The sequence below is a fragment of the Mesocricetus auratus genome, unplaced genomic scaffold (genome assembly GCF_017639785.1).
Source record: "Mesocricetus auratus isolate SY011 unplaced genomic scaffold, BCM_Maur_2.0 Super-Scaffold_15014, whole genome shotgun sequence".
Lineage (NCBI taxonomy): Eukaryota > Metazoa > Chordata > Mammalia > Rodentia > Cricetidae > Mesocricetus > Mesocricetus auratus.
The window spans coordinates 3806020-3833980 of record NW_024429186.1 but is presented as its reverse complement, the minus strand read 5'-3'; the positions used below and the strand labels follow the sequence as shown (position 1 = coordinate 3833980).

The 27961-nt window shown below is 39.0% G+C and overlaps 1 gene segment (V, D, J or C); it reads right to left on the bottom strand.

Annotated features, from left to right (window-relative positions):
* Positions 1–14821: 14821 nt before the first annotated feature.
* LOC121139522 lies at positions 14822–15518 on the bottom strand. The segment is given in 2 exon segments: positions 14822–15348; positions 15431–15518. Coding segments are annotated over 2 exon segments (573 nt in total).
* Positions 15519–27961: the final 12443 nt, after the last annotated feature.

The window sequence follows — 27961 nt, the reverse complement described above, 5'->3', positions numbered from 1 at the left end:
ATGGAAACACTGAAAGCCAGAATTTCCTGTATAGATACTCTATCAACACGAAGAGGCCATGAATGCCAGCCCAGACTGTTATGCTCAACAAAGCTTTCAATCACTATGATGGAGAAAATAAGATATTCCAGGACAAAAGCAGATTTAAACAATATGTACCTACTAATTCAGTCCTACAGAAAGTTCTGGAAGGAAAACTCCAATCCAAGGAAGTTAACCACAAGAAAAATATAGACAATAGATAATCCCATTTTACCATCAGCCAAAAGAGAAAAGGGATAGAAATCCACAGAGAATTATACCAACAACAACCATCCCAAAACAAAACAAGAATGAGCAATCAACGGTCTTTTGTATCTCTCAATATTAATGGTCTTTCATTGCCCATAAAATAGGCACAAGGTAACACAATGGATTCAAAGATAGAATCCATCCTTCTGCTGCATACAAGAAACACAGCTCAGCTTCAAAGACAGATGTTACCTCAGAGTTAAGGGATGGGAAAAGATTTTCCAATTAAATGGACCCAAGAAACAAGCAGAGGTAGCTATCCTAAAATCTAACAAACTATACTTTAAACTGAAACCAATCAAAAGAGATGAAGGATGTCATTTCATACTCATGAAAGGAAAAATCCAACAAAATGAACCACCAATTTTGAACACCTATATCCCAACACAAAGGCATCCACATTTATTAAAGAAACATTATTAAAACTCAAATTGGCGCATAAAACCTCACACCATTATATGGAAGATTTCAACATCCCACTCTCACTCTGACAGGAATACCAGACAGAAACTTAACAAAGAAACAATTGGGTTTAACAGACATCTACAGAACATTCCATCCTAACACAAGAGAATATACCTTCTTCTCATTGCCACACGGAACCTTCTCAAAAATTAGCCACACACTTGGCAATATATCAAACCTCAACAGGTACAAAATAATTTGAATAACCCCATGTATCTTATCAGACCACCATGTTTTAATGTTAGAATTCAACAGCAACACAAATAACAGAAACCCTACAAATTCATGAAAATTGAATAATGCCCTTCCAGGCCCCAACCTCCGGTGACAGCAGCTTCAAAGAGGAAACAAGGAAATCCCGTAAAGGAACAGAAGAAAAAACAAACAAATAAATCCACAATATGGGGGAAAAGGCCAGCCAAAAAATTCAAGAAATAAACAAATCTCTCAAAGAATCTAGACTACCAACAAAAAACAAGCAAACAAATGAAGGAAACAACTCAAACAGTTGAAGGATTGAAGCTTAAATGGAAACAATAAAGAAAACACAGAAAGAGGGAATGCTGGAAATACAAGAGCTAGGTAAGGGATCAGTAACTTCAGATGCAAGTATCTCCAATAGAATACAAGAGATAGAAGAGAGAATGTCAGGTGTTGAAGACTGATTAGAGAATATACAGTTGTCAACCAAAGAAAATCTCAAAACCAACAAATCTCTAACACAAAATATCCAGGAAATATGGGACACCGTGAAGAAGCCAAACCTGAGAATAATAGGTATTGTAGAAGGAGAAGAAATACAGCACAAAGGTACAGAAAACATATTCAACAAAATCATAGAAGAAAACTTCCCTGGCCTAAAGAAGGATATTCTTATGAAAATACAAGAATCTTACACAACGCCGAATAGCCTGGACCAGAAAAAGAAGTCACCTCGCCATATAATAATCAAAACATCAAACCTACAGAATAAAGAGAAAATATTAAGAGCAGCTAAAGAAAAAGCACAAGTAACATACAATGGCAGACCTATCTGAATTACACCTGACTTCTCAATGGAAACAATGAAAGCCAGAAGGTCCAGGATAGATGTCCTACAAACACCTACATTCGGGAAGGAAACATTACTAAAGCTCAAATTACACATAAAATCTCACACCATAGTAATAGGAGATTTCAACACTCTGCTCTCACCGCAAGACAGGACCTCCAGACAGAAACTTAACAAAGACACTAAAGAACTAATAGAAGTTATTACCCGACTGGGTTTAACAGACATCTATAGAACATTCCACCCAAACACAAAGGGATATACCTTTTTCTCAGTGCCACATGGAAGCTTCTCTAAAATTGACCACATAATAGGAAACATAGCAAATCTCCACAGATACAAAAAATTGGAATAACCCCCTGTATCTTATCAGACCACCAGGCATTTAAATTAGAATTCAACAATGACACAAATCACAGAAAACCTACAAACTCAAGGAAATTGAACAATGCACAAATGCACCATCCCTGGGTAAAGGAAGAAATTAAAAAAAGAAATTAAAGACTTCCTGGAATTCAATGAGAATGAAGACACAACATACCCAAACTTATGGGACACTCTGAACGCAGTACTGAGAGGAAATTTCATAGCACTAAGTGCCCACATGAAGAAACTGGAGAACAGTCACACTACAGAATTAATAATACAGCTGAATATTCTAGGATAAAAAGAAGCAAACTCACCCAGGAGGAGCAGACACCAGGAAATAATCAAATTGAGGGCTGAAATCAATCAAGTAGAAACCAGGAAAACATTGAGAAGTATCAATGAAACAAAGAGTTGGTTCTTTGAGAAAGTCAACAAAATAGACAAACTTCTGTCCAAACTAACCAAAAGATAAAGAGAGTGCATGTTAATTAACAAAATCTGAAATGAAAAGGGGGACATAACAACGGACAATGAGGAAATCCAGAGAATTATCAGGGCATACTTTGAAAACCTGTACTCCACAAAATTTGAAAATTTAAAGGAAATGGACCATTTCCTGGATAGATATCACTTGCCAAAACTAAATCAAGAACAGATAAACAATCTAAACAGACTTATAACCCTTAATTAAAGAGAAGCGCAGTCATCAAAAATTTCCCAACCAAAACATGCCCAAGCAAGTTGACTTCAATGTTTATCCCTGGAATACAAAAAGACATCGTGTGTCCATAACACAAAGAGGGAGGCTCTCTCAGCCTGGACTCTTATGGGATTGCCTGGAACCTACCCTGAGTGAAATGACAGACCCTAGATATCCCCTATGGGGAAGGAATTGGCAATAGTGTAGGAGGCTCTGAGGGGATGGTGGAAGGGTGTGGGAGGAGTGGAGGGAGAGGGAACAGGGATTGACAGGTAAAACAAGCTATTTAAAATTAAAATAATAAAAAGAACACATCAGAAAAATTGTCCACCATGATCAAGGAAGCTTCATGCAGGAATGCACAGATGGTTCAACATATGAAAATCCATCAATGAAATCCACCATATAGACAAACTGTGAAAGAAAAACCACATGATCATCTCACTAGATGTCCACTCTCTCCATGCCTCTTCAATATTGTAATTGAAGTTCTAGCTACAGCAATAAGACAACAAAAGGAGATCAAGGGGATACAAATAGGAAAAGAAGAAGTTGAGCTTTCACTATTTGCAGATGATATGATAGTTTACACAAGTGACCAAAAAACTCCGCAAGGGAACACCTAGAGCTGACAAACTCCTTCAGCAAAGAGGCATATACAATGTTAACTCAAAAAATCAGTGACCCTATTATATACAGATGATGCAGTGGCTGAGAAAGAAATCAGAGAAACATCACCTTTTACAATAGCCATAAACTGCATCAAATATCTGGGAATAATGTTAAACAAGGAAGTGAAAGACCTGTATATCAAGAACTTTGAGTGTTTAGAGAAAGAAATCAAAGAGGATACCAGAAAATGAAAAGATCTCCCGTGCTCTTGGATTGGTAGAATCAATAATTAAAAATGGCAATATTGCCAAAAGCAGTCTACAGATTCAATGCAATCCCTATCGAAATTACTGTGTAATACTTGACAGACCTTGAAAGAACAATCATCAGCTTTATATGGAAAAATAAAAGGCCCAGGACAGCTAAAACAACCCTATACACTAAAGGAATTTTAGAAGGCATCACCATACCTGACTTCATATTCTGTTATAGAGCTATAGTCCTGAAAACAGCTTGCTATTGGCACAAAAATAGACAGGTAGACCAATGGATGCAAGTTGAAAACACTGATTTTAACCCATACACCTATAAACACTTGATTTTTGACAAAGAAGCTTAACTATACAATGGAAAAAAGAAAACATCTTCAACAAATGGTGATGGCATAACTGGGTATTGGTATGCACAAGACTGCAGATAGATCCATGCCTATCATCTTGTACAAAACTTAACTCCAAATGGATTAAAGATCTCAACTTAAATCCAACCACACTGAAAAACTTAGAAGAGAAAGTGGGAGATACTCTTCAACGAGTTGGTATGGAAGACCATTTCCTGAATATAACACCAGTGGCACAGACACTGAGATCGACAATTAACAAATGGGACCTCCTGAAACTAAGAAGCTTCTGTAAGGCAAAGGATCCAGTCAACAAGACCAAAAGGCAGTCCACACAACTGGAAAAGATATTCATTAACCCCACATCTGACAAAGGGCTAATCTCCAAAATTTATAAGGAACTCAATAAGCAAGTCTCCAAAACACCATAGGATCCAATTAAAAGGTGGGGTACAGAACTAAATAGAGAATTCTCAATAGAGGAGGCTAAAATGGCCAAGGGACACTTAAGAAAGTGCTCAACATCCTAAGCTATCATGGAAATGCAAATCAAATCAACTCTGAGATGTGGGGACCACAGACCCTGGCCAGAAACCCACTCCTCCATCAGCCTGGGAGCAGGCAGCTGTGAGACAATGTTTACTGAAAACAATCCAGTGCCCTAAGAAATGTTTACAGGAGCCATAAGTTCCTGATAAGGGCTCCATAAGGGCTGGCTCACTGAAACACCCTGACTTTGATCTTCCCAATGGCTAGCCACTTCTTTCTGCTCCCTGCTGTTCCTTATTCTGGTGTCAGGGATTTAACCACCAGCCAGGAGGAGAAAGAGAGATGTTTGGGAGATGTGTGTGTGTATGTATGGCAGAAGCTTTTCTGGAGGGAAGCCTTTTCTTGGGAAGTTCTCCTAAGCCAATTTGTGGAGCATAAAGATTTCTTAACACAACCGACTGGTCTCTGTGTCATCAATCCCGACACCTTCGCCACATTCTAGGATACTGGCTGCGCAGGAGGTGTGGCACAGAGATACCATCTTATTCCTGTCAGAATGGCTAAAATCAAAAACACCGAAGACAGTTTATGGTGGGGAGGACATGGAGAGAGGGGAACACTCCTCCACTGCTGGTGGGAATGCCAACTCGTACAGCCACTTTGCAAATCACTATGGAGAGTCCTCAGGAAAATGAGAATCAATCTACCACAAGACCCAGCAATTCCACTATTAGGCATCTACCCAAAAGAGGCACATTCATAAACAAGGATGTCTGATCCACTATGTTCATAGCAGTATTATTTGTAATAGCCAGAACCTGGAAGAAACCTAGATGGCCCTCAACTGAAGAGTGGATAGAGAAAATGTGGTACATTTACACAATGAAGTATTACTCAGCAGAAAAAAACAATGGAATCATGAAATTCGCAGGTAAATGGATGGCACTAGAAGAAACCATTCTGAGTGAGGTAACCCAGTCACAAAAAGACAAGCATGGTATGGACTCACTCATATATGCATTTTAGACATGGATCAGGAAAGTGTCAGGTGCACTTCCACTGACAGAGAGTCTCAGAAACATGAGAGAGATATGTATGGTAACCCAGAGAAGAGGAATGAGGCAAGATCTCCTGAACAGATCGGGAACATGGCGAGGGGGGGAAGTGGGAGCTGGGAAGAAGAGAGGGGTGAAGAGGAAGAGAGTCTAGGTCATGGGGAACAGGAAGTTGAGTGGGGGGTAGAATAGGGGGAAGAGGGAATCATAGGTTAGAAGAGAGATCTGGCAACAGTGAAACCTCTAGTGATCTAAAGGGATGACACCAAATGGCAAGCTAAGCAATAGTGGAGAGACCACCTTAAATGCCCATTCCTGATAATGAACTTGATGTCTATAAACAACTTGGAGCCTTCATCCAGTGACTGATGGAAGCAGAGGCAAACACACAATTAAACACTGAACTGAACCCAAGGAACACAGTGACACAGTGAAAGGAGCGATGAGCAAATTAGCAAAGAATGGGCTGGCAAAACCAGCAGAGACAGCTGATATGAACAGGGGAGAGCTCTTGGACCCCAGACCTACAGCTGGGAGGCCAGCATGGGACTGATACAGACCCCCTGAATGTAAGAGTCAGTGAGAAGGCCTGGGCAACCTTTGGGGCCCTGGGCAGTGGATCAGTGTTTATCCCTGGCATACAAACAGAATTCATGTGTCCGTAACACAAAGAGGGATGCTCTCTCAGCTTGGACCCTTAGGGGAGTACTTGGACCCTGCCCTGAGTGAAATGACAGACTCTAAATATCACTTATGTGGAAGGAAGAGGCATTAGGGTGGGAGGCGGGATGGCATGGTGGGGTGTGTGGGAGGAGTCAAGGTAGAGGGAACTGGGATTGAAATATAAAACAAGCTATTTAAAATTTAAATAATAAAAATAAAAAAATTAAAAAAAAGAGTTCCCACTTGGATGGACATCTACAAAATTCAATGACTTGCTTTTGAAACTCTGTGGATCAAAGAAAACAGAGTTGAGTAGAGGGTATGGATGTTGTCTGTGTGTGGCCAAGAAACGTCATTCAAACAAGAAGATATATGCTTTGCCTAAGGGAGGCATTAGAGGTGGGGGTAGGATTTGATCAAATTCTAATATTCAGCAAGTGAAGAAGGGACCAGACATTTCTTCACTGAAAGTGAACAATGTTCTGAAGTCCTAGACACCGGTGTTCTTGGGAAGACCAGTGTCATCACAGAAGGAAGACAGTAATAAAGTATATATAAACTCTCTCGTCATGAGAAGTCACAAGCAGTAATGGCACATCTCTGCTACTCACCTTGCATTCACCTTCAGCTCAGAAGTCTGAGGTCTTTTGCATGCAGTTAAAGAAGCTGAGACTCTTCCAATAGAATTTTCTAGCAACTGTCTAAGTAGATATCAGGTAATGTCTTGCAGCCATGGTAACTGCTGTATTCAGGTAACTGTGCAAATATGTGAAGGACAAGAGAATACTGAGAACCCAGATTTCACTAAAATATTATTCATTATTTTTTTTCAAAAATCTTCAGCATCCTGAATTTACTATTGTCTTTATTATTTGGATTCTTTATTGCTTATCTTTCGAGTTCCAATTCAATAAGTTGATATAAATTTTAAAATTACTAATTGATATTTCAAGGAGAACTAGGATAATGAAAATGAGGAGTGAAACATACATTAAATTTCTGTAATGAAACCTGGCTGGAGAAAGGATATGTGAAAATTTAACATACAGAAGGACACCAGTTATATCATCATTATAGAATACATACTTATGTATATGAAGTAAATGTCAATATTAAATAAACATTAATAGTAAAGACGTTATTTCTTGAGAAATATTAAAAACATCAAAAATTACTTTTATACACATGCTACATATTTGAGTTTGTGATGCATTAATTAACACGTTTGCAGTAGATTTATTCCCATTTTTCTGAGGAATTTCCATACTGGTTTCCAATGTGGTTGAACCAGTTGGCACTCCTACCAGCAAAGGAGGAGTGTCCCCATTTCACCAAATCCTCTCCAGCATATATTGTCATTGGTGTTTTTTATTTTAGCCATTCTGACAGGAGTGAGATGGTATCTCAGAGTTGTTTTGATTTGCATTTCCCTGATGGCTAAGGATGTTGAGTACTTTCTCAAGTACCTCTCAGCCATTTTAGACTTCTCTATCGAAAACTCTCTATTTAGTTCTGCAGCCCACTTTTTCTTTGGGTCCTTTGATGTTTTGGAGACTTGCTTCCCAGCAACTCCACTCTTAGTCATATATCCAAAAGATGCCCATTCATACAACAAAGATTTCTGTTCCACTATGTTCATAGCAGTATTATTTGTAATAGCCAGAACTTGGAAGCAACCTAGATGTCCCTAAACTGAAGAGTGGATAGAGAAAATGTGGTACATTTACACAATGGAGTACTATTCAGCAGAAAGAAACAATGGAATCCTGAGATTAGCAGGCAAATGGATGACACTAGAAGAAACCATCCTGAGTGAGGTAACCCAGTCACAAAAAGAGAAACATGGCATGTACTCTCTCATATATGGATTTTAGACATAGATCTGGGGAGTGCCAGCCTACAATCCCATGGGCAGAGAGTCTGGGAAACAGAAACTTCATTTAGTGGCTGATCGAAGAAGAGGCAGACTCCCTAGGTTAAGTACTGAGCTGAACTCAAGAAAGCCATTAACAGAGAGGGAGGACTGATAACCAAAGTGTTTAAGACTGGGCTGGTTTAACCCCCAGAAACAGCTGACCTGACAAAGGTTAACTCTTGAATCACAGGCATCAGCCTGGGAATCCAGCATGGGACTGATCAAGACCCCCTGAATGTGAGTGTCACTGAGGAGGCCTAGGTAATCTATTGAGCCTTGGGCAGCAGATCAGTACCCATCCTGAGTATACACACGGACTTTGGACTTCCATCCAACAATGTGAGGTGCACTCTCACCCTGAACTCTTGGGGAAGGGTCTAGTCCCTGCCCTATATGAAATGACAGACTATGGACACCCCCATGGAGGGCCTCACCCTACCTGGGGAAATGAGGGGATAATGGGGGGGTTGGGGGGAGGGCATGGGAGAAGGCGAGGGAAAGGGAGAGGGACCTGGAACTGACTTGTGAAGCAACCTTGTTTCTTATCTAAACTTAAAGTGATAAATAAATAAATAAATAAATAAATAAATAAATAAGAGAATTTACCTCCAAGATGCCTCTAGATCATCCTTTGGTCTGTCAGATTCCACTATGTATATGCAACCAGTAATACACAGCTTGTGTGTCCTGGAATTCACATGAGTATTGTCCAAACAAACTTTAAGAAAAAGAAAGTGATAAATAAAGAGACTTAAGACAAAAAAAGAAAAACTCAGAGATTAGATATTAGAACTTGAAAATTAGTTCTAATTATTTTATTATCACATTTTATAATCTCTGGGATTTCTAAAGTGTTTACTTTTCATTTCTAACATATTAATAGATTTTTATCAATTTTGATTCAGTATTATTCTAGAAATAATAAAAAAACATGTTTGTGATTGTGCCATTAATTTTCCTCAAACTAAATATAGGTTACTTGTCTGTGGTTACCATAGGAAGGAGAAGGGTCAATTAACTGATCTTTAATGTCTTGGTTTTAATGTTTTCCTGTCTCTCCAATCCCCCTGGGGATGTAGAATCTTCTTGGTGGTTGTGGAAGGACATTTGGAATAGTCATACTATATTAGAAAGCACAGTTGGGAAATAATGCTTAATTGATTAATTAGCTGAAATATTAGAGAAACTTTGTTATGAATATAAGTTCTTTTAGACTATGATTTTTGTGTTTCTGTGGCACTTGCATGAATGTGACTTCATTTAAAGCAACTAAATGCAGTGAGATGATGACCTGAAGAGACTTCTGCTTTGAGCCATTTGATGAAAAAATTGATTTCCTCACAGGTTTCACATACAGTTATATGTGGATCAGCAGAAGGAAGAAAACTCAAATGGATGTGGTGACCTCCCTTGCTGTTCTGTCTTTGTATCTGTTTCAAATACTCAATTACAATGCTAGTATTAACAGCAACAGGAAAATTAAAGTACCTCTGTTTGATCGATCAGACCACCATGGACAAAAGTTTGGTATCAACAAAAACAGAAAAAATACAAACTCATAGAAAATAAGTTTTCTCCTTAATGACTACTGGGTAAAGGAGAAAGAAAGAAAGAAACAGAGAGAGAGAGAGAGAGAGAGAGAGAGAGAGAGAGAGAGAGAGAGAGAGAGGAAGGAAGGAAGGAAGAAAGGAGAGACCTCCTAGCATTCAACTACAATGAATGCACAACATACCCAAACTTATGGGACACTACTATGAAAGGAGTAGTAATTAGAAAGTTCATAGAACTACTTTCCTGAAAAAAGAATTCTCATACAACGACTTAAGAGTCCTCCTGAGAGCTGTAGAAAAAAAAGAGGTTTAGACAGCAGGAAATAACCAAATCAAACTAGCAATGGGGCATACAGAACATGAACAGTCAATCTCCTGTAATCAGGTAAGACTTTCAGTGAGCAGACTGGATACCAATGCATTCACAAGATCTCAACCTACAATTTTTCCTGCTACAAAATGTGCCAGATTATAGGTGGCACAGACATTGAAGGAGTGGTCAAACAATGACTTATACAGTTTGAGACCCATGCCAAGAGAAGGAGCCCATCTCTGAGATTGCAAGAAGTGCCAGGACCCAGAGGGTGGATAGTTGAGAGACCTAGGATAGATCTAAAATATGACTGGAAAAAAATCATCGAAATGATTCCCAATAATCTTCTGCTGTACTCTTAGATTGGTGCCTAGCCCATCTGTCATCAGAGAGACTTCATCCAGAATCTGATGGAAACACATAAAGATACCAACAGCCAAACGTTAGACAAACTTGGGAATTCTGAAGAAGAAGGGGAGGAAAAATTTATAGGCAATAGAAGGCCCACGACCACAGTAAAAAACCAACGAATCTCCTAGCACACAGAGACTTCACTAAAAATCACAGAGCTTGCATGGGACTGACAAAAGGCCTCTGCAAATAAGTGCCTGATGGGCAATAGAGTCTTCTTGTGGGACTCCTAAAAGTGGGATGCAGGGTCTGTCTCTGCATGGTCCCATGACTTTTGGGGACATTTTCCTCAAGTTGTATCTTCAATTTGACATGACATGTTTGGATGATATCCATTGGAGGACTGAACTCGAATGAAGAGGATTGGAAGAAAACATGGGGCATCAGGGGAAAATGGGAAGGAATTAGGATTAGCAGACAGAGATGGAACAGAAAATTGCTAAATAAATTAATATACATACATATATATGTATATATATATATTTATTTATATTTAAGTCCATATGGAAAAACTGATGCTGAAACATAAATAGTAATATATCCTTAGAGGATATAGATACCATATAGCAAAACAAATCAAAGCAGGGTCACTGTGAGTGATGAGTGATCAAAAGTAAGAGAAACCTAAATTATGATGCTGTTTTTAAAAGAAAACCTTTGGAAATAAGCAAATGTTCATAGACCCATAGTTTAGTATTTGAGAGCTTATCTTGTTGAGGTAAAATTTTTGCGTTCAGATTTTGGTGTGTTTTAATGAATCTGGTGGTATAGTATTGTTATCAAAATTAATGGATGTAAGAAAATTCTATGAAAAATTAGTGAGACCTAGGTAAACTGATCATTTGGTTATTAATATTGTCTCAACACGTTTTCTGATTGAGCTCTATGGTTATGTGAGATAAACACCTGCAGAAAGATGAGTTTAAAGAAAGTGAATGAGATTTATATTTTGTATTAAATTCTAAGTATTTGAACAGATGTACCTGCTTGGATGGACAGTGCTGCTCACAGAAGACCTGAGTTATTAATTGAACACCACTGTTAAGGACACATGATAACTCCCTATAGGTCAAGGTCCAAGAGGCGCCACAGGTGATGAGAACGTTTTGCCATTGATTTTGGTTGCCCACAACAAATCCATAGATAAATCTTGTTTCCAAGACAGAATTTTGAAACTGAATAGATTGTAAGAGCCAGAAGAGGTGGATGACTCCAAGAAAACAGTGTCTTCTTCACACAACAGGACTGACTCATGCATAATGAACTTACAGAGACTGTGAAAACCTGCAGAGAGCCTGAGACAAGTCAAGCCATATGGGTTCTCAGTGTTGATGGAGGCACATTGACACAGCCAATCATCCCTAACTAGGAAGTTTCTACAACTGACCCTTGCTTGCAAAGGAAAATCTATTGTTCTCCAGTCTCTTTGGGCATATTATCCCATTTAAGGGTGGGCACAAGTGCAACAGTAGATAATTAATGGAAATTTAACTTTATGATACTTTTTAATGATATATTCATGTGCATTTCCTTTACATGTTACTGCACTTTTGCCTGTATCTCATGGTTGCATAGTTGTGTGTTTTTATGGGTTTTGTGTATGTGGCATCCTTATTTTCTTAGTTTTTTAATGCCTGATGTTTTGACCCTTCTCGTGTTTGACTCCCTTGCTTTCTACAAATAGAAAGAAATGGTGGGATGTTCGCTGAATGGGGAGATAGGAAGGCGTTGGAAAAGGACTATCAATGACCAGAATAACTTGTATTAATTTTCTTCAGTTGCATCATAAAATATATAAAAACAGATTAAAATATACAAGAACATATAAACCTGTGAAGTGTTTAAAAATAATCTACACTCAAATGGAGAATGTAAGCATCACACATCAATCATATCAGCTGCAGGTCAGCTAGTAGACTCAAGAAAGGAAAACACAGAGGATAAAGATTACCCTCCAGAGAAGTTTCTGAGCTTCTTGTCCCTATGGAGGTTACATCTTGATTCTCTATGTTTCTCCTACCCAGAGTCCTCCTGGACTCCTAGTCCCACCTATCTTGCTTCCCAATTGGCCAACAGTGCGTTATTGAAATATACCCAGGACTTCCCCCATCACCCTCCATATCAACTTCATCTCTCTACTGGTGTTCTTGTCTCCATTGCGCCTCCTGCTGTTTTGGAGCTCCCATGAAGGTGGGTTTGTCATTGCTTACACTGAAGCTGCACTGTCTGCCTTGAGTAGTCACACATACCTGCAACTTAAGTACTCAAAGAGGTCAGTTGTAGGAATGAATGTCTTTTTAATGTGAGATGCTGATTGAATATTTTAGAGATGGATTTCATATTGTGTCAATATTACTTTTAGTGTTCCTCCAAAAAAGATGCTACCCCTTGGTGTCAGCAGGATTCAACTCTAGAAGTTGCCAATTTAATAAAATAATAACAGGACAGAGTAGGATCTTTTCTGCCTTCATCAGGCTTCACCTGGAGCAGAGCGCCTGAGGTCAGAGAAACACAGTAAGTGTTCACCTCAACTGTAGTGCCCACATCAATATGGCACATTCAGATGCAGATTCAACAGAGCAAGGAGGCAGCACCTTACTACTCACAGATTGGTGAACAACTATATAAAATGTATTACACTGAGAAGTAAGTAGAAACCAGCAAATGCATGCTGTAAGTCAATTTATTTCCTGTCCTCCAGTTGGGGGAGGAAAGGACAGTACTTAGAAAAGATTCCTCATGGGTGGAAGTACATGTACTTAGACAACTCTCTCTGTCTCTGTCTCTCTGTGTCTCTGTCTTTGTCTCTCTCTCTCTTTCTCTTTCTCTCCCTGCCTCCCTGAGTGTCTCTCCTCTTCCAGGTCAATTTTCCTCTTATTCTGTGACAGAGCAGGTGTTAATAAAGCTTTATAGGAGTTGAATGTTTTCATTTATGAAGGATGGATTTCTATTATGATTCCAGGAAAAAGAAAATCCAATTACCTCTGTATAGCTTGGTTTCTATATCAGCATAAATATATGAGTTCTTGCTACAAATATTAAAGTAAAACTATATGGTGTGGGACATCAGGTGACTCTTGTCTGATTTGCTCTAATTTCAATATCATGAATAACATGCACTGACAGTTGCTAGAGGGAATCAGATGGAGCCAGTCGGTTGAAGGGCTTCTCTCTTATCTACACCACAGTCTCTGAATGTAATGGTGTTGGCAATGAAATCCATACAGGCTGTTGGAATAACCTCAGTGCACATCTTTCATTTTTTATTTATTTATTTTTTTTTTCGTTTTTCGAGACAGGGTTTCACTGTGGTTTTGGAGGCTGTCCTGGAAGTAGCTCTTGTAAATCAGGTTGGTACTGAGCTCACAGAGATCTTCCAGCCTTTGCCCCGTGAGTGCTGGAATTAAAGGTGTGCACCACCACTGCCCGGCCAAGTGCACATCTTTCTTCCAAACTTCAGCTGCCATTTATTTCTTAGGTACTGGTGGATGGATCTACAGTTCTTCCTGCTGATTTGGAGAAACCACAATTACAAATTTGTCTCTGGGCTGACACACAATGCCTAAACTATGGCTCTTCCTGCTTTCTTCATTGGCTTTGGTTATGTTGAGTAGATATTTCAAGGATAAATGGAGAGCTGTGCCTCAATTTTTTCCAGATTCATGAAACCCAATTTTTTTGGTGTTGTTTAATCTAACTATCTCAGTGACCCCAAGTACTAGGCAGTGTCTACAAGTACTCTACCAGAGCAAAAGTCATACACTCTGTAGGACAAAGGTGAACACCAGGTATCCAATAGCCTTTAACTATTGATGGTGCATCAGTAGAGGTCCATGTTCTATAAAGACTTGGGAATGTGGGGCAGGTAACTGACACTGGGAAGCAAGTAAATATGGGACCAGGGAATAATGTATGCTCTAAGATCCTACCACATTGTACACGTAAACACACAGATTTGATTAAGTATTTTTGTGGAAAGTAATGTAATAAAATGATTTTGACAAACTTACAGGAATTATACTTGTGTAGCAAAGCGTTTTGCTATGCATATCACATTCTAAAAGACTGGAACTTCAGCTGAACAGCATTGAGTTACTGATACCCCTGGTGTCATGTAAACTTTCAGACTATGAAAATAGTTTTTACAAAGATGGTATTATTTGGACTTTACTGGTGAAATTCATATTTCAGATTTTTTCAAAGCTACACCAACAAAAGTCTCAGTCTCATGGGATCCAGAGATAGTTTTACCATAATGAATCATCACAGATTTCATTTTTACTGTTTTATTAATAAAGAAACATGTCAATAGAGGCAGTCACTGGTGACTATCAAGGTATGGTGTACACTGCAGCATCCTAAAGCAGTATCTACTCATGGGAGAAACTGGTGGGAATGTGCAAAGTGACAAAAAGACACTAAGATTGAATATTTCTGAGTAAACACCCAGGATTATCTTCTCTGAAATCTCAGTCCCAGGGCAGCTTCCTTCTCCTCCACAGTTTCTGTCACACTCAGGATGTGGTTGCAACACTGTGTGTCTTGCACAGAAATAGATGGCAGAATCTTCAGATGTTAGGCTGCTGAGTTCCATGTAGGCTGTGCTGGAGGATTTATCTGCAGTCAGTGTGGCCTTGCCTTGGAATTTCTGATTGTAGCCAGTACCACCATTTCCACCATAAACATATCCTATATACTCCAGGCTTTCCCCAGGCTTCTGCTTCACCCAGTAAATATAGTAATCTGTGAAAGTGAAGCCTGAAGTCTTGCAGGATAGCTTCACTGAGGCCCCAGGTTTCCCTAGGTCAGGACCAGACTGCTGCAGCTGGACTTGGGAATGGACACCTGTGGAGAGAAATGCAGAGTGGACATCACTGTCACCTTAGTCCCTGCCTATTCCTCATGTATGCAATTGGAAATAACTTACCTGTAAGTACTGATACCAAGAAGAAAATAATGCAGCTCCACCCCATGGTGAGGACCTGTGTGCTAAGTGACTGTACAAGGACACTGAACATATGTTGTTAGTGATGTGGACATCCCTGTATTTACAGCCATAGACTTACATGATTTGCATATTCATGAGCAGTGAATTTCTTTAAATACAGACCTAGTACAGCTGAAGAAAAAAGTGGCTGAGGACACATGTATCAGGCAAAGTATGTTGAGGACCAAATCTTAAACTTTTTTGAGGAAGTGCATCCTTACCCTTAGCTCAGGTCTGTGTACTTCCTGGGGGTGTAACATCTGGTCTTGTATGGCACCTTTCTGTGATCTCTCTCTGCCTAACTTTCCCAGAATTCTCATAGATTCCTAGTCCCAATATATCTTCCTTCCTCTATTGGTCAAACAGTGTCTTATTCATCAACAAATAAGAAAAACATATATCCAGAGTGGCATCCTCCCCTGGATATCAACTTTGTGTGACAGAGACAAAGGTTCAGAGATGCAAGATTCACTGATGCCTGAATGTTAGGGAAGGCAGGCACCAGACTCTTCTGAAGAACGAACTTCCTTTCTAATCAGGAACACTGATGTTGAGTTTACGACTCCTTGGTCATGGAGTACATAACACTGTGGTATTCTGTCTTAATTCTGTGATATGAGCTGTAGTGAATATAACCATTTTTCTTATATATTTCAGAGGTAGTTGAATTATTTCTGGTTCCAAGGGGAAAATGAAGACAAGTGAGGAGGATGTAGTGTAAAAATTAAAATTCAGCAATATAATCCAACAACTTTATATAAATGCAGATTAACTCTCCCTCTCCAATAATGATTAAAATTAGAAAATATTTTTGTAAAGTTGTATTAGAGTACATCAATGCCCTTATACCATTTCTCTGAACTACTTCCTTACATTCAAAATTCAAGAGTTCAGATATAGTCAACTTGAGAGTCTATTTAATATGTTTCCAATCAGTACTGTAGGCATGTCTTGGTCTTCCTGTTCATCACTGTGACATGCTAGGTGAAAAGCACTATAGAAAGAGCAGGTGTTAGATTAACTATAACTACAAACTCATAATTCAAAATTCTGAAGCACGTGGATAGAATATGATGGTACTGTTAGGTGATTCCTGTGAGGAGAGCATGGTATATGTTGATAATATGAGTAACTGGCTTCAATATATGCATGGAGTAGAGCAGCAACCAAACATGCATTTAGTTTATGTGTAAAGTCTGATACCAGAAGTTCACCTCTTCTCCTTATAGACAAAGACTCATCCCTACAATTCAGAGTACTGGATGGTATTATCTGGACATTTCACAATCTCTTTCTATAAAGCTGCATTTCATACTCCAGTCCATGGGATTCTGATGACTACCATAGGCTGAAATGGACAAGAGTGCCTACCTAGTTAAATACAATGGAGACATTCTCCTCTTAAAATTCACAAAATTCTCAGATCTTGGAGAATATAAACAGATACTATTAGCTTAATTCCTTAATTAATGCAGTATTAAAGTTACGGTATGTGCACATCTGGTGCAAAGAATATCAAAGTAGCAAGAGTTTGTTTTTATTATATCACACATTGATTTCTAGCTTTTTGCCCTTTCTCCCTCTTTCACACCAGAACCTGTATTGACAGAGCTCTTCCATCCCACTGAGAATCCAGTCACCGCATCCATGTTCAATAGACTTGCTATGCTTCCAGGGTTCAGTGGTCATCTGAACCTCCTTATGGTTAAACACATTTGTGATGCCGAGGATTTGTTTTGACCACACTAGGACAGAGCTTAGGATGCTGCTGTCCATTTCACAGCACTGATCAGCAGAAATGTGCACACCTCTTGCATTAATTGGGACACTTTTCCCAAAATGTTGCTCAGGGTCCTTAAGCTCAAATATCCTTAACATTTCCCTGTCATTCTTTCATGAATTATTGTCTTATCCAGCAAGTGTGTGAATCCATTCTAAATTTTGTTGACCTCATTATGGATTTTATTTAAGAAATAACCTCTACCATGTTCTGGCATGGAGATCTCAGATATCAACTACACCTTGGGCTCTGAATATACTGAGACTGGCGATGAAATGCTGAGAGTTTGTTTAAATCTCCTGAGTGCACAGCATCATTATCTGCTTCTGTGGTTCTTTACTTCTTAGAGATTGATGGATCCACAGTGCCCCCTGCTGCTTCTGAGAACAGGCCTGTGTAAGTCCTCATACACAGACCCTCACTATGACTCTAACTCATGTTCTTGGTAATGGACCTGGTGATGTTGAACAGAGATTTCAGGTATGGATGTGGAGCTGTGCCTCAAAGTCTTTCCCCAAGAACTTAGTCCTTTCTCTAGGGTCTGTTAGATGCAGCTTTTGCCGTGACCACTTGTGATTAATGGAGTAAACAGTGAAGCACACATGATGGACAGAACTCATTTACAAAGCAATTTCCTAACCTCAACCTGCACATGGGACAGAAAACTAACACCTGGGATATGAATAAATTTGGTGCATGCAGATGTTCCCAACTCTAGAAAATATTTTCAAATTTGAGAAGTGACAAGAATTTAGTGAAGTTTGGATGGTGGTTCAATCTTTGTGCTAACAGCATCTGTATCATGGGTTGGCTGTACATTTCTATGTAAGACTTGGAAGGGATAATTCTTTCCTTTTTGTCAATCTTTATGGGAGGAAATGATGAATGGTTCTCTCTGGATCCAATTCCCCAAACTCTGCATCCTCCTAGTCATGTAAACTCATGGCAACTGATTTTCAGACTTGAATGTCCTTGCTCTAAACTTAGAGAATGACAGCAGTAAGTTGGATAATTCACTACCATCTCCAACGAGTTAGTGGATCCAGTGCCACTATATATATAACTCATATGTTTGTCCATATGGATGCACATGTGTCACTTGTCAGCACACTTAATAACCCCTGAAATATGCTGTATATTGAAGTGTAGATGGATGTGTCTGGATATAAGCAGTGTGACCATGAGTCAAATGCATTTCAATCATATACAAATTCTCCTGAAATGAAAAGCTCCAAGTGTCACATGGTACTCAATATTCCATTTCTATATGTGGGTGCTTTGACTACCTCATGTACTCAGGGCTTGTTACATGGAAGGGTTGTTGAAGTCAAGCTCACATGTAAAATATATGTTGGATATTGTATATGCTTTTGTGAACATGATGTTTCTTCCCATCATGCTGAAGGGGCTCCTGTTCTTGATTATAACTAAAGAGAGCTGAGCATTCACAATACATCCTGTATAGGAATAGGATCCACAGGTATAAATGAGTAACTACTGATGCATCTGAGGCCCTGGGTGATTCTAAGAAGCTAAAAAATTTTTGAACTTAGTATTGAAGCACGCCTGTGTTACCAAGAATAGATAATGAGACACAGCTCTACTTAGAGAAAGTGAAACTTGACCACCTTTAGGAAGAGCCCAAATCTTAGAGACCGGCCCTGGAAATGACATCAGAATTACAGCAGATACATGGGCCATGAAGACAGACTTGATGATGTCATGTGGGACAACTGGAAATGACACCAAAATTACATGAGAGATATGGACAATAAATCATTTCTTGATGATGCAATCTAGGATAACAATCAATAAGATGATGTTAACTGAAATACCAACTTTGCTATAAGAAGTTCCATGTTTGAGTAAGTGTGAAAAGGAACACGTATCTCCGATGACTCTGCACATGTTCTGAGAAAACAACTGAGCAGTGAAGACAGAAAATATCAATGGTGCAGTTGGCAACTGACCAGAAATTGTTGGTAACACTCCAAACAGGCTGTTCGTGCACAGGACAGATACATAAATTAACATATTATGTCTAACCTCTCTGTCATAATTAATCAAATAACAATAAATAAGTGATTTTGGAAGGAGGATTCTAAATTACCTTTAGTGCTAAACTAGTTTTTAAGCAATATATTGTAGTAATAATTTACCTTTTATCCAGTAATCCTTGATCCCCTCACAAGAAAATACCACAAGAAAAATTCTCTTTCTGTCTCTCTCTCTGTCTCTCTCTCTCTGTCTCTCTCACTCTCTCTCTCTGTCTCACTCACAAACTCACACACACACACATACACACACACACATACAAACACCCACAAGCACCCAAAAAAAATCAGAAATGAAAAAAATCATACAGAATACAAATTTGTTTGTTTTGCTTAGATCTTAAGCTTAAGACCTGCTGCTGTGAAGTGTGTTTAATATAGTCAATGACATTCTACTTAAGTATATTATTTTTCCTTTGCATTTAAGTACCAATCCGAAATAGTTTCTCATTTAGGCTTGAGTGCTCATGTCCAGTTCTCTACATAGAATCCCAATGTAGCTTGAACATGTGCAAGCCCTGTATTTACATCCACAGTCTAGTAAGTTCATGTGTGCGCCAGTATTATTGTGTCTAAAACAGACTGTATCCTTGGACGCATTCAACACCTGTGGGTCTTCAATATTTTTTCTCTTTTCCTGCATCTGTCCCTGAGACCTGGGAAGAAACTTTGCTTAAGACAACACAATTATGTTTGAGTACACATGTATCTTTCATGCTCTATACGTTGTCCATTTGAGAGTCAAAATGTATTTACACACACACACACACACACACACACACACACACACACACATATATATATATATACATATCCTATAGGAGAAAAAAAAGTCCTGACAAATATTGTGAGACAAAGAATATAAAAAATATCACTGAGTTCATTTTCTTTTGGCCTGCTACTTATAGGCATGAGACCTTCCTTTTTTTTTGTTTTTTTTTTTTGAGCCATACATATATCTTGTGGTTTTTTTTTTATTTTATTTTCCAGTTTAAAATTAGATAAGAATCAAGGTTGCTTCACAAGTCAGTTCCAGGTCCCTCTCCCATTCCCTCCCTTCCTCCCGTGCCTTCCCCCCCCCGTTATCCTCTCATTTCTCCAGGGAGGGTGAGGCCCTCCATGAGGGTGTCCATAGTGTGTCATTTCATATAGGGCAGGGCCTAGACCCTTTCCCAAGAGTTCTGGGTGAGAGTGCACCTCACATTGTTCTATTGGAGTCCAAAGTCCGTGTGTATACTTGGGATGGGTACTGATCTGCTGCCCAAGGCTCAATAGATTCCCTAGGCCTCTTCACTGACACCCAGATTCAGGGGGTCTTGATCAGTCCCATGCTGGCTTCCCAGGCTAATGCCTGGGATTCAAGAGTTAACCTTTGTCTGGTCAGCTGTTTCTGGGGGTTAAACCAGCCCAGTCTTAATCCCTTTGATCATCAGTCCTCCCTCTCTGTTACTGGTTTTCTTGAGTTCAGCTCAGTACTTAACCAAGGGAGTCTGCCACTTCTTCGATCAGCCACTAAATAAAGTTTCTGTTTCCCAGACTCTCTGGCCATAGGATTGTAGGCTGGCACTCCCCAGATCTATGTCTAAAATCCATATATGAGAGAGTACATGCCATGTTTCTCTTTTTGTGACTGGGTTAACTCACTCAGGATGGTTTCTTCTAGTGTCATCCATTTGCCTGCGAATCTCATGATTCCATTATTTTTTTCTGCTGAATAGTACTCCATTGTGTAGATGTACCACATTTTCTCTATCCACTCTTCAGGTGAGGGACATCTAGGTTGTTTCCACGTTCTGGCAATTACAAATAAAGCTGCTATGAACATAGTGGAACAGACATCTTTGTTATATGAATGGGCATCTTTTGGATATATGCCTAAGAGTGGAGTTACTGGGTCTTGTGGTAGGTTTATTCCCATTTTTCTGAGAAATCTCCACACTGATTTCCAAAGTGGCTGAACCAGTTGGCACTCCCACCAGCAATGGAGGAGTGTCCCCCTTTCACCACATCCTCTCCAGCATAAATTGTCATTGGTGTTTTTGATTTTAGCCATTCTGACAGGGGTGAGATGGTATCTGAGAGTTGTTTTGATTTGCATTTCCCGGATGGCTAAGGATGTTGAGCACTTTCTCAAGTGCCTCTCAGCCATTTTAGACTCCTCTATTGAAAACTCTCTATTTAGTTCTGCAGCCCACTTTTTAATAGGGTCCTTTGGTGTTTTGGAGACTTGCTTCTTGAGTTCTTTGTAAATTTTGGAGATCAACTCTCTGTCAGATGTGGGATTAGTGAATATTTTTTCCCATTCTGTGGGCTGCCTTTTTGTCTTGCTGACTGTGTCCTTTGCCTTACAGAAGCTTCTCAGTTTCAGTAGGTCCCATTTATTAATTGTTGATCTTACTGCCTGTACTACTGGTGTTATGTTCAGGAAGCTGTCTCCTGTACCAATTCTTTCAAGGGTACCACCCACTTTCTCTTCTAAGAGGTTCAGTGTGGCTGGATTTATGTTGAGGTCTTTGATCCATTTGGACTTAAGTTTTGTGCATGGCGATAGACATGGATCAATCTGCATTCTTCTACATGCCAGTCTCCAATTATGCCAGCACCATTTGTTGAAGATGCTTTCTTTATTCCATTGTATATTTTTAGCTTCTTTGTCAAAGATCAGATGTTCGTACGTGTGTGGGTTAATACCTGGGTTTTCAATTCGATTCCATTGGTCTACCTGTCTATTTTTGTGCCAATACCAAGCTGTTTTCAGGACTATGGCTCTATAATAGAGCTTGAGTTCAGGGATGGTGATGCCTCCGGACGTTGCCTTGTTGAACAGGGTTGTTTTGGCTATCCTGGGTCTTTTGTTTTTCCATACAAAATTGATTATTGTTCTTTCAAGGTCTGTGAAGAACTGTGCTGGGATTTTAATGGGGATTGCATTGAATCTGTAGATTGCTTTTGGCAGGATTGCCATTTTTACTACATTGATCCTACCTATCCAAGAGCATGGGAGATCTTTCCATTTTCTGAGGGCTTCTTTAATTTCTTTCTTTAAAGACTCAAAGTTTTTACGATACAGGTCTTTCACTTGTTTGGTTAGCGTTACCCCAAGGTATTTTATGCTGTTTGTGGCAATTGTAAAGGGTGATGTTTCTCTGATTTCTCTTTCAGCCCTTTTATCATCTGTATATAGTAGGGCTACTGATTTTCTTGAGTTGATCTTGTAGCCTGCCACTTTGCTGAAGGTGATAATCAGCTGTAAGAGTTCCCTGGTAGAGTTCTTTGGGTCATTGATGTAAACTATCATATCGTCTGCAAACAGTGAAAGTTTGTCCTCTTCCTTCCCAATTTGTATCCCCTTGATCCCCTTTTGTTGTCGTATGGCAATAGCTAGAACTTCAAGTACCATGTTGAAAAGGTATGGAGAGAGTGGACAGCCTTGTTTTGTTCCTGATTTTAGAGGAATTGCGTTGAGTTTCTGTCCATTTAGTTTGATGTTGGCTGTTGGTTTACTGTATATGGCTTTTATTATGTTTAAGTATGTCCCTGTTATCCCAGATCTCTCCAAGACCTTTATCATGAAGGGGTGTTGGATTTTGTCAAAGGCTTTTTCAGCATCTAGTGAGATGATCATGTGATTTTTGTTTTTCAGCTTGTTTATATGGTGGATTACGTTGATGAATTTTCGTATGTTGAACCATCCCTGCATTCCTGGGATGAAACCTACTTGATCGTGGTGAATGATTGTTTTGATGTGTTATTGGATCCGATTTGCCAGTATTTTATTGAGTATTTTTGCATCAATGTTCATGAGGGATATTGGTCTGAAGTTCTCTTTCTTAGTTGTATCTTTGTGTGGCTTGGGGATCAAGGTTATTGAAGCCTCATAGAAAGAGTTTGGCAAAGACCCTTCTGCTTCTATTGTGTGGAACACTTTGAGAAGAATTGGTATAAGCTGTTCTTTGAATTTCTGGTAGAATTCTGCACTGAGGCCATCTGGACCTGGGCTTTTTTTGGTTGGGAGACTTTTGATGAGAGCTTAAATTTCCATAGGGGTTATAGGTCTATTTAAATTGCTTATCTGTTCTTGATTTAGTTTTGGCAATTGATAGCTGTCCAGGAAGTCATCCATTTCCTTTAAATTTTCGAATTTTGTGGAGTACAGGTTTTCAAAGTATGACCTAATGATTCTCTGGATTTCCTCAGAATCTGTTGTTATGTCCCCCTTTTCATTTCTAATTTTGTTAATTTGCGTGTTCACTCTCTGCTGTTTGGTAAGTTTGGACAAAGGTTTGTCTATCTTGTTGATTTTCTCAAAGAACCAACTCTTCGTTGCATTGATTCTTTGTATTGTTTTCCTGGTTTCTACTTTATTGATTTCAGCCCTCAATTTGATTACTTCCTGGCGTCTACTCCTCCTGGGGGAGTGTGCTTCTTTGTGTTCTAGAGCTTTCAGCTGTGATGTTAATTCTCTGGTACAACTGTTCTTCTGTTTCTTCATGTGAGCATTTAGCGCTATGAACTTCCCCCGTAGCACTGCTTTCAAAGTGTCCCATAGGTTTGGGTATGTTGTGTCTTCATTCTCATTGAATTCGAGGAAGTCTTTAATTTCTTTTTTATTTCCTCTTTGACCCAGGGATGGTGCAGTTGAGCATTATTCAATTTCCATGAGTTTGTAGGTTTTCTGCAATTTGTGTTGTTGTTGAATTCTAATGTTAAAGCATGGTGGTCTGATAAGATGCATGGAGTTATTCCAATGTTTTTGTAGCTGCTGAGGTTTGATATGTTGCCAAGTATGTGGTCGATTTTTGAGAAGGTTCCATGTGGTGGTGAGAAGAAGGTATATTCTTTTTTATGTGGATGAAATGTTCTATAGATATCTGTTAATCCCAGTTGGGTCATTACTTCTATTAGACCTTTTGCTTCTTTGTTGAGTTTCTGTTTGGTATTCCTGTCTAGTGGTGAGAGTGGTGTGTTGAAATCTCCCACTATAACTGTGTGGGGCTTTAGATGAGATTTAAGTTCTAATAATGTTTTTTAACGAATGTGGATGCCTTTGTATTTGGGGCATAGATGTTCAGAATAGACACTTCCTCTTGGTGGGTTTCACCTGTGATGAGTATGTAATGACCTCCTTCATCTCTTTTGATTGATTTTATTTTAAAGTCTAGTTTGTTAGATATTAGGATTGCTACCCCGGCTTGTTTCTTGGGTCCATTCGATTGAAAAATTTTTCCCAACCTTTAATTCTCAAGTAATGTCTGTCTTTAAGGGTGAGGTGTGTTTCCTGTATGCAGCAGAAGGAAGGGTTCTGTCTTCGAATCCAATCTGCTAGTCTGTGTCTTTTTATGGGTGAGTTAAGGCCATTAATATTGAGGGATATTAATGACCAATGATTGCTCATCCTTCTTCGATTTGCGATGGTTGTTGTTGGTGGAATTATGTGTGGAATTTCACCCCTTTGTTCTTTTGGCTGTTGGTAGAGAGAGATTCTCTAATGCTCATGTTTTTCTGGTTGTAGTTAGCTTCCTTGGGTTAGAGTTTTCCTTCCAAAATTTTCTGTAGGGCTGGGTTAGTGGACACATATTGCTTGAATCTAGTTTTGTCATGGAATATCTTGTTTTCTCCGTCTATAGTGATTGAGAGCTTTGCCGGGTATAGTAGTCTGGGCTGGCATCCGTGGTCTCTTAGTGTAGGTAGAATATCTATCCAGGACCTTCTGGCTTTCAGCGTTTCCATGGAGAAATCAGGTGTAATTCTGATAGGTCTGCCTTTATATGTTACTTGACCTTTTTCCTTAGCTGCTCTTAATATTCTTTCTTTATTCTGTATGTTTGGGGTCTTGATTATTATGTGGTGAGGGGATTTTTTTTGTGGTCCACTCTATTTGGTGTTCTGTAGGCTTCTTGTACCTTCATTGGTATGTTTTTCTTAAGGTTGGGAAAGTTTTCTTCTATGATTTTGTTGAATATGCCTTCTGCCCCTTTGAGCTGGATTTCTTCTCCTTCTTCTATACCTATTATTCTTAGGTTTGGTCTTTTCATGGTGTCCCATATTTCCTGGATGTTTTGTGTTAAGGATTTGTTGGATTTAAGGTTTTCTTTGGTTGATAAATCCATTTCTCCTAGAGTATCTTCAACACTTGAGATTCTCTCTTCCATCTCTTCTATTTTGTTGGTAATGCTTGTATTGGTAGTGCCTGTCTGTTTGTCCAGCTTTTCTATTTTTTGCCTTTCTTCAGATTGTGTTTTTTTTAATGACTCTATTTCAGTTTTCAACCCTTGCAGTGTTTGCATTGCTTCTTGCAATTTTCTGTTTATCTGTTCGTCCGTTTGTTGCCTTTTATGAATTTTTTGGTTTGTTCTTTCTTCCACTTCTTGCATTTTTTGGTTTGTTTTTTGTTCCATTTCTCGCATTTTGTGCTTTGTTTCTTCTTCCATTTCCTGCCTTTTTTGGTTTGTTTCTTCTTCCATTTTTTTCATTTTTTGCTTTGTTTTTTCTACCATTTCTTGCATTTTTTGCTTTGTTTCTTCTTCCATTTCCTGCCTTTTTTGGTATGATTCTTCTTCCAATTCTTGCATTTTTTGCTTTGTTTTTTCTTCCATTTCTTGCATTTTTTGCTTCATTTCTTCTTCCATTTTCTGCCTTTTTTGGTTTGTTTTTTCTTCCAATTCTTGCATTTTTTGGTTTGTTTTTTCTTCCATTTCTTTGAGGGATTTTCAAATATCCTCTTTTAGGGCCTCTATCATTTTCATGAAAGTGCTTTTAAGGTCGTTCTCTTCTGCTTTGTCCGCATTGGAATGTTGGGGTCTTGCTGGTGTGGAGTCTCTAGAATCTGGCGGTGTCATATTTGTTTTTCTTTTGCTGACTGTGTTTTTGTATTGTCTCTTTCCCATCTCTTCTTCTAGTGGGTACAGAAAGAGCCCCTTACTGGTCTGGCGACCAGAGTTCCCTTTTGGTGGGTGCTAGCAAGTCCAATAATCTGGTGGTTCTTCTATACCTTGTCCAAATGGTGGTCCGTGGGTGGAGAAGAAGAACAGGAATCTGGGGGGCTTATCCTCTTACCTGGTCCCCTGGACCCTATGCTGGGTCCTGTTGTACTTGATCCAGAACAGCTACTCCCCTGGTCTCCCTGGCTCCTCTCTGGTAAAACAGTGTCTTATTCATCAACAAATAATAAAAACATATATCTAGAGCGACATCCTCCCCTGGATATCAACTTTGTGTAACAGAGACAAAGGATCAGAGATGAACTCACAAACACACAGGCTATAGATAATCCCACTTTACCAAACATCAAAAGAAAAAGGGAGGAGAACATACAGATAATAACTCCACTACCAATAAATCAAGCACAAACAGGAATCATCAATCAATGGTCATTAATATCCCTCAATGTCTACGGTCTCAACTTGCCTATAAAAAGACACAGACTAACAGAATGGATACGAAGCAGAACCCATCCTTCTGCTGCATATAAGAAACACATCTCAACATCAAAGACACATGTTACCTCAGAGTAAATGGTTAGGAAAAAATTTTCCAATAAAACGGACCCAAGAAATAAGTGGGTGTAATAATACTAATACCTAACAAACTAGACTTCAAATTAAAATCAATCAAATGAGAAGGACATTTCATATTCATCAAAGGAAAAGTCCATCAAGATAAAGTCTCAATTTTGAACATCTATGTCCCAAATACAAAGGCACCTACATTTGTGAAGGACGCATTACTAAAGCTCAAATCGCACATAAAATCTCACACACTAGTAGTAGGAGACTTCAACACTCCACTCTCACTGCTAGATGGGACCTCCACACAGAAACTTAACAAAGAAACAAAAGAATTAATAGAAGTTATGACCCAACTGGGTTTAACAGACATCTATAGAACATTCCACCAAACACAAAGGGATATACCTTCTTCTTGGTGCCACATGGAACCTTCTATAAAATTGACCACAAAATAGGAAACATAGCAAATCTCCACACATACAAAAATAGCCCCTTGTATATTATCAGACCACCATGCATTAAAATTAGAATTCAACAATGACACAAATCAAAGAAACCCTACAAACTCACGGAAATTGAACAATGCACAAATGCACCATCTCTGGGTAAAGGAAGAAATAAAAAAAAGAAATTAAAGACTTCCTGGAATTCAATGAGAATAAAGACAAAACATACCCAAACTATGGGACACTCTGAAAGCAGTGCTGAGAGGAATGTTCATAGCGCTAAGTACGCAAATGAAGAAACTGGAGAACAGTCACATTAGAGAATTATTAGCCTAGGTCCTGATGGCCTCAGTGCCAAATTCTACCAGAAATTCAGAGATTAGCTTATGCCAATTCTCCTCAAATTATTCCAATCAACAGAATCTGAACGGTCTTTGCCAAACTCATTTTACCAGACTTTAATAATCTTGATGACTAAGTCACACAAAGACACAACTAAGAAAGAGAACTTCATATCAATATCACTAATGAACATTGATGAAACATACTCAATAAAATACTGGCTAATCGGATCCAAGAACACACCAGAAAACTCATTCAACCTGATCAAGTAGGCTTTATTCCAGGGAGGCAGGGATGGTTCAACATATGAAAATGCATCAATGTAACCCACCATATAAACA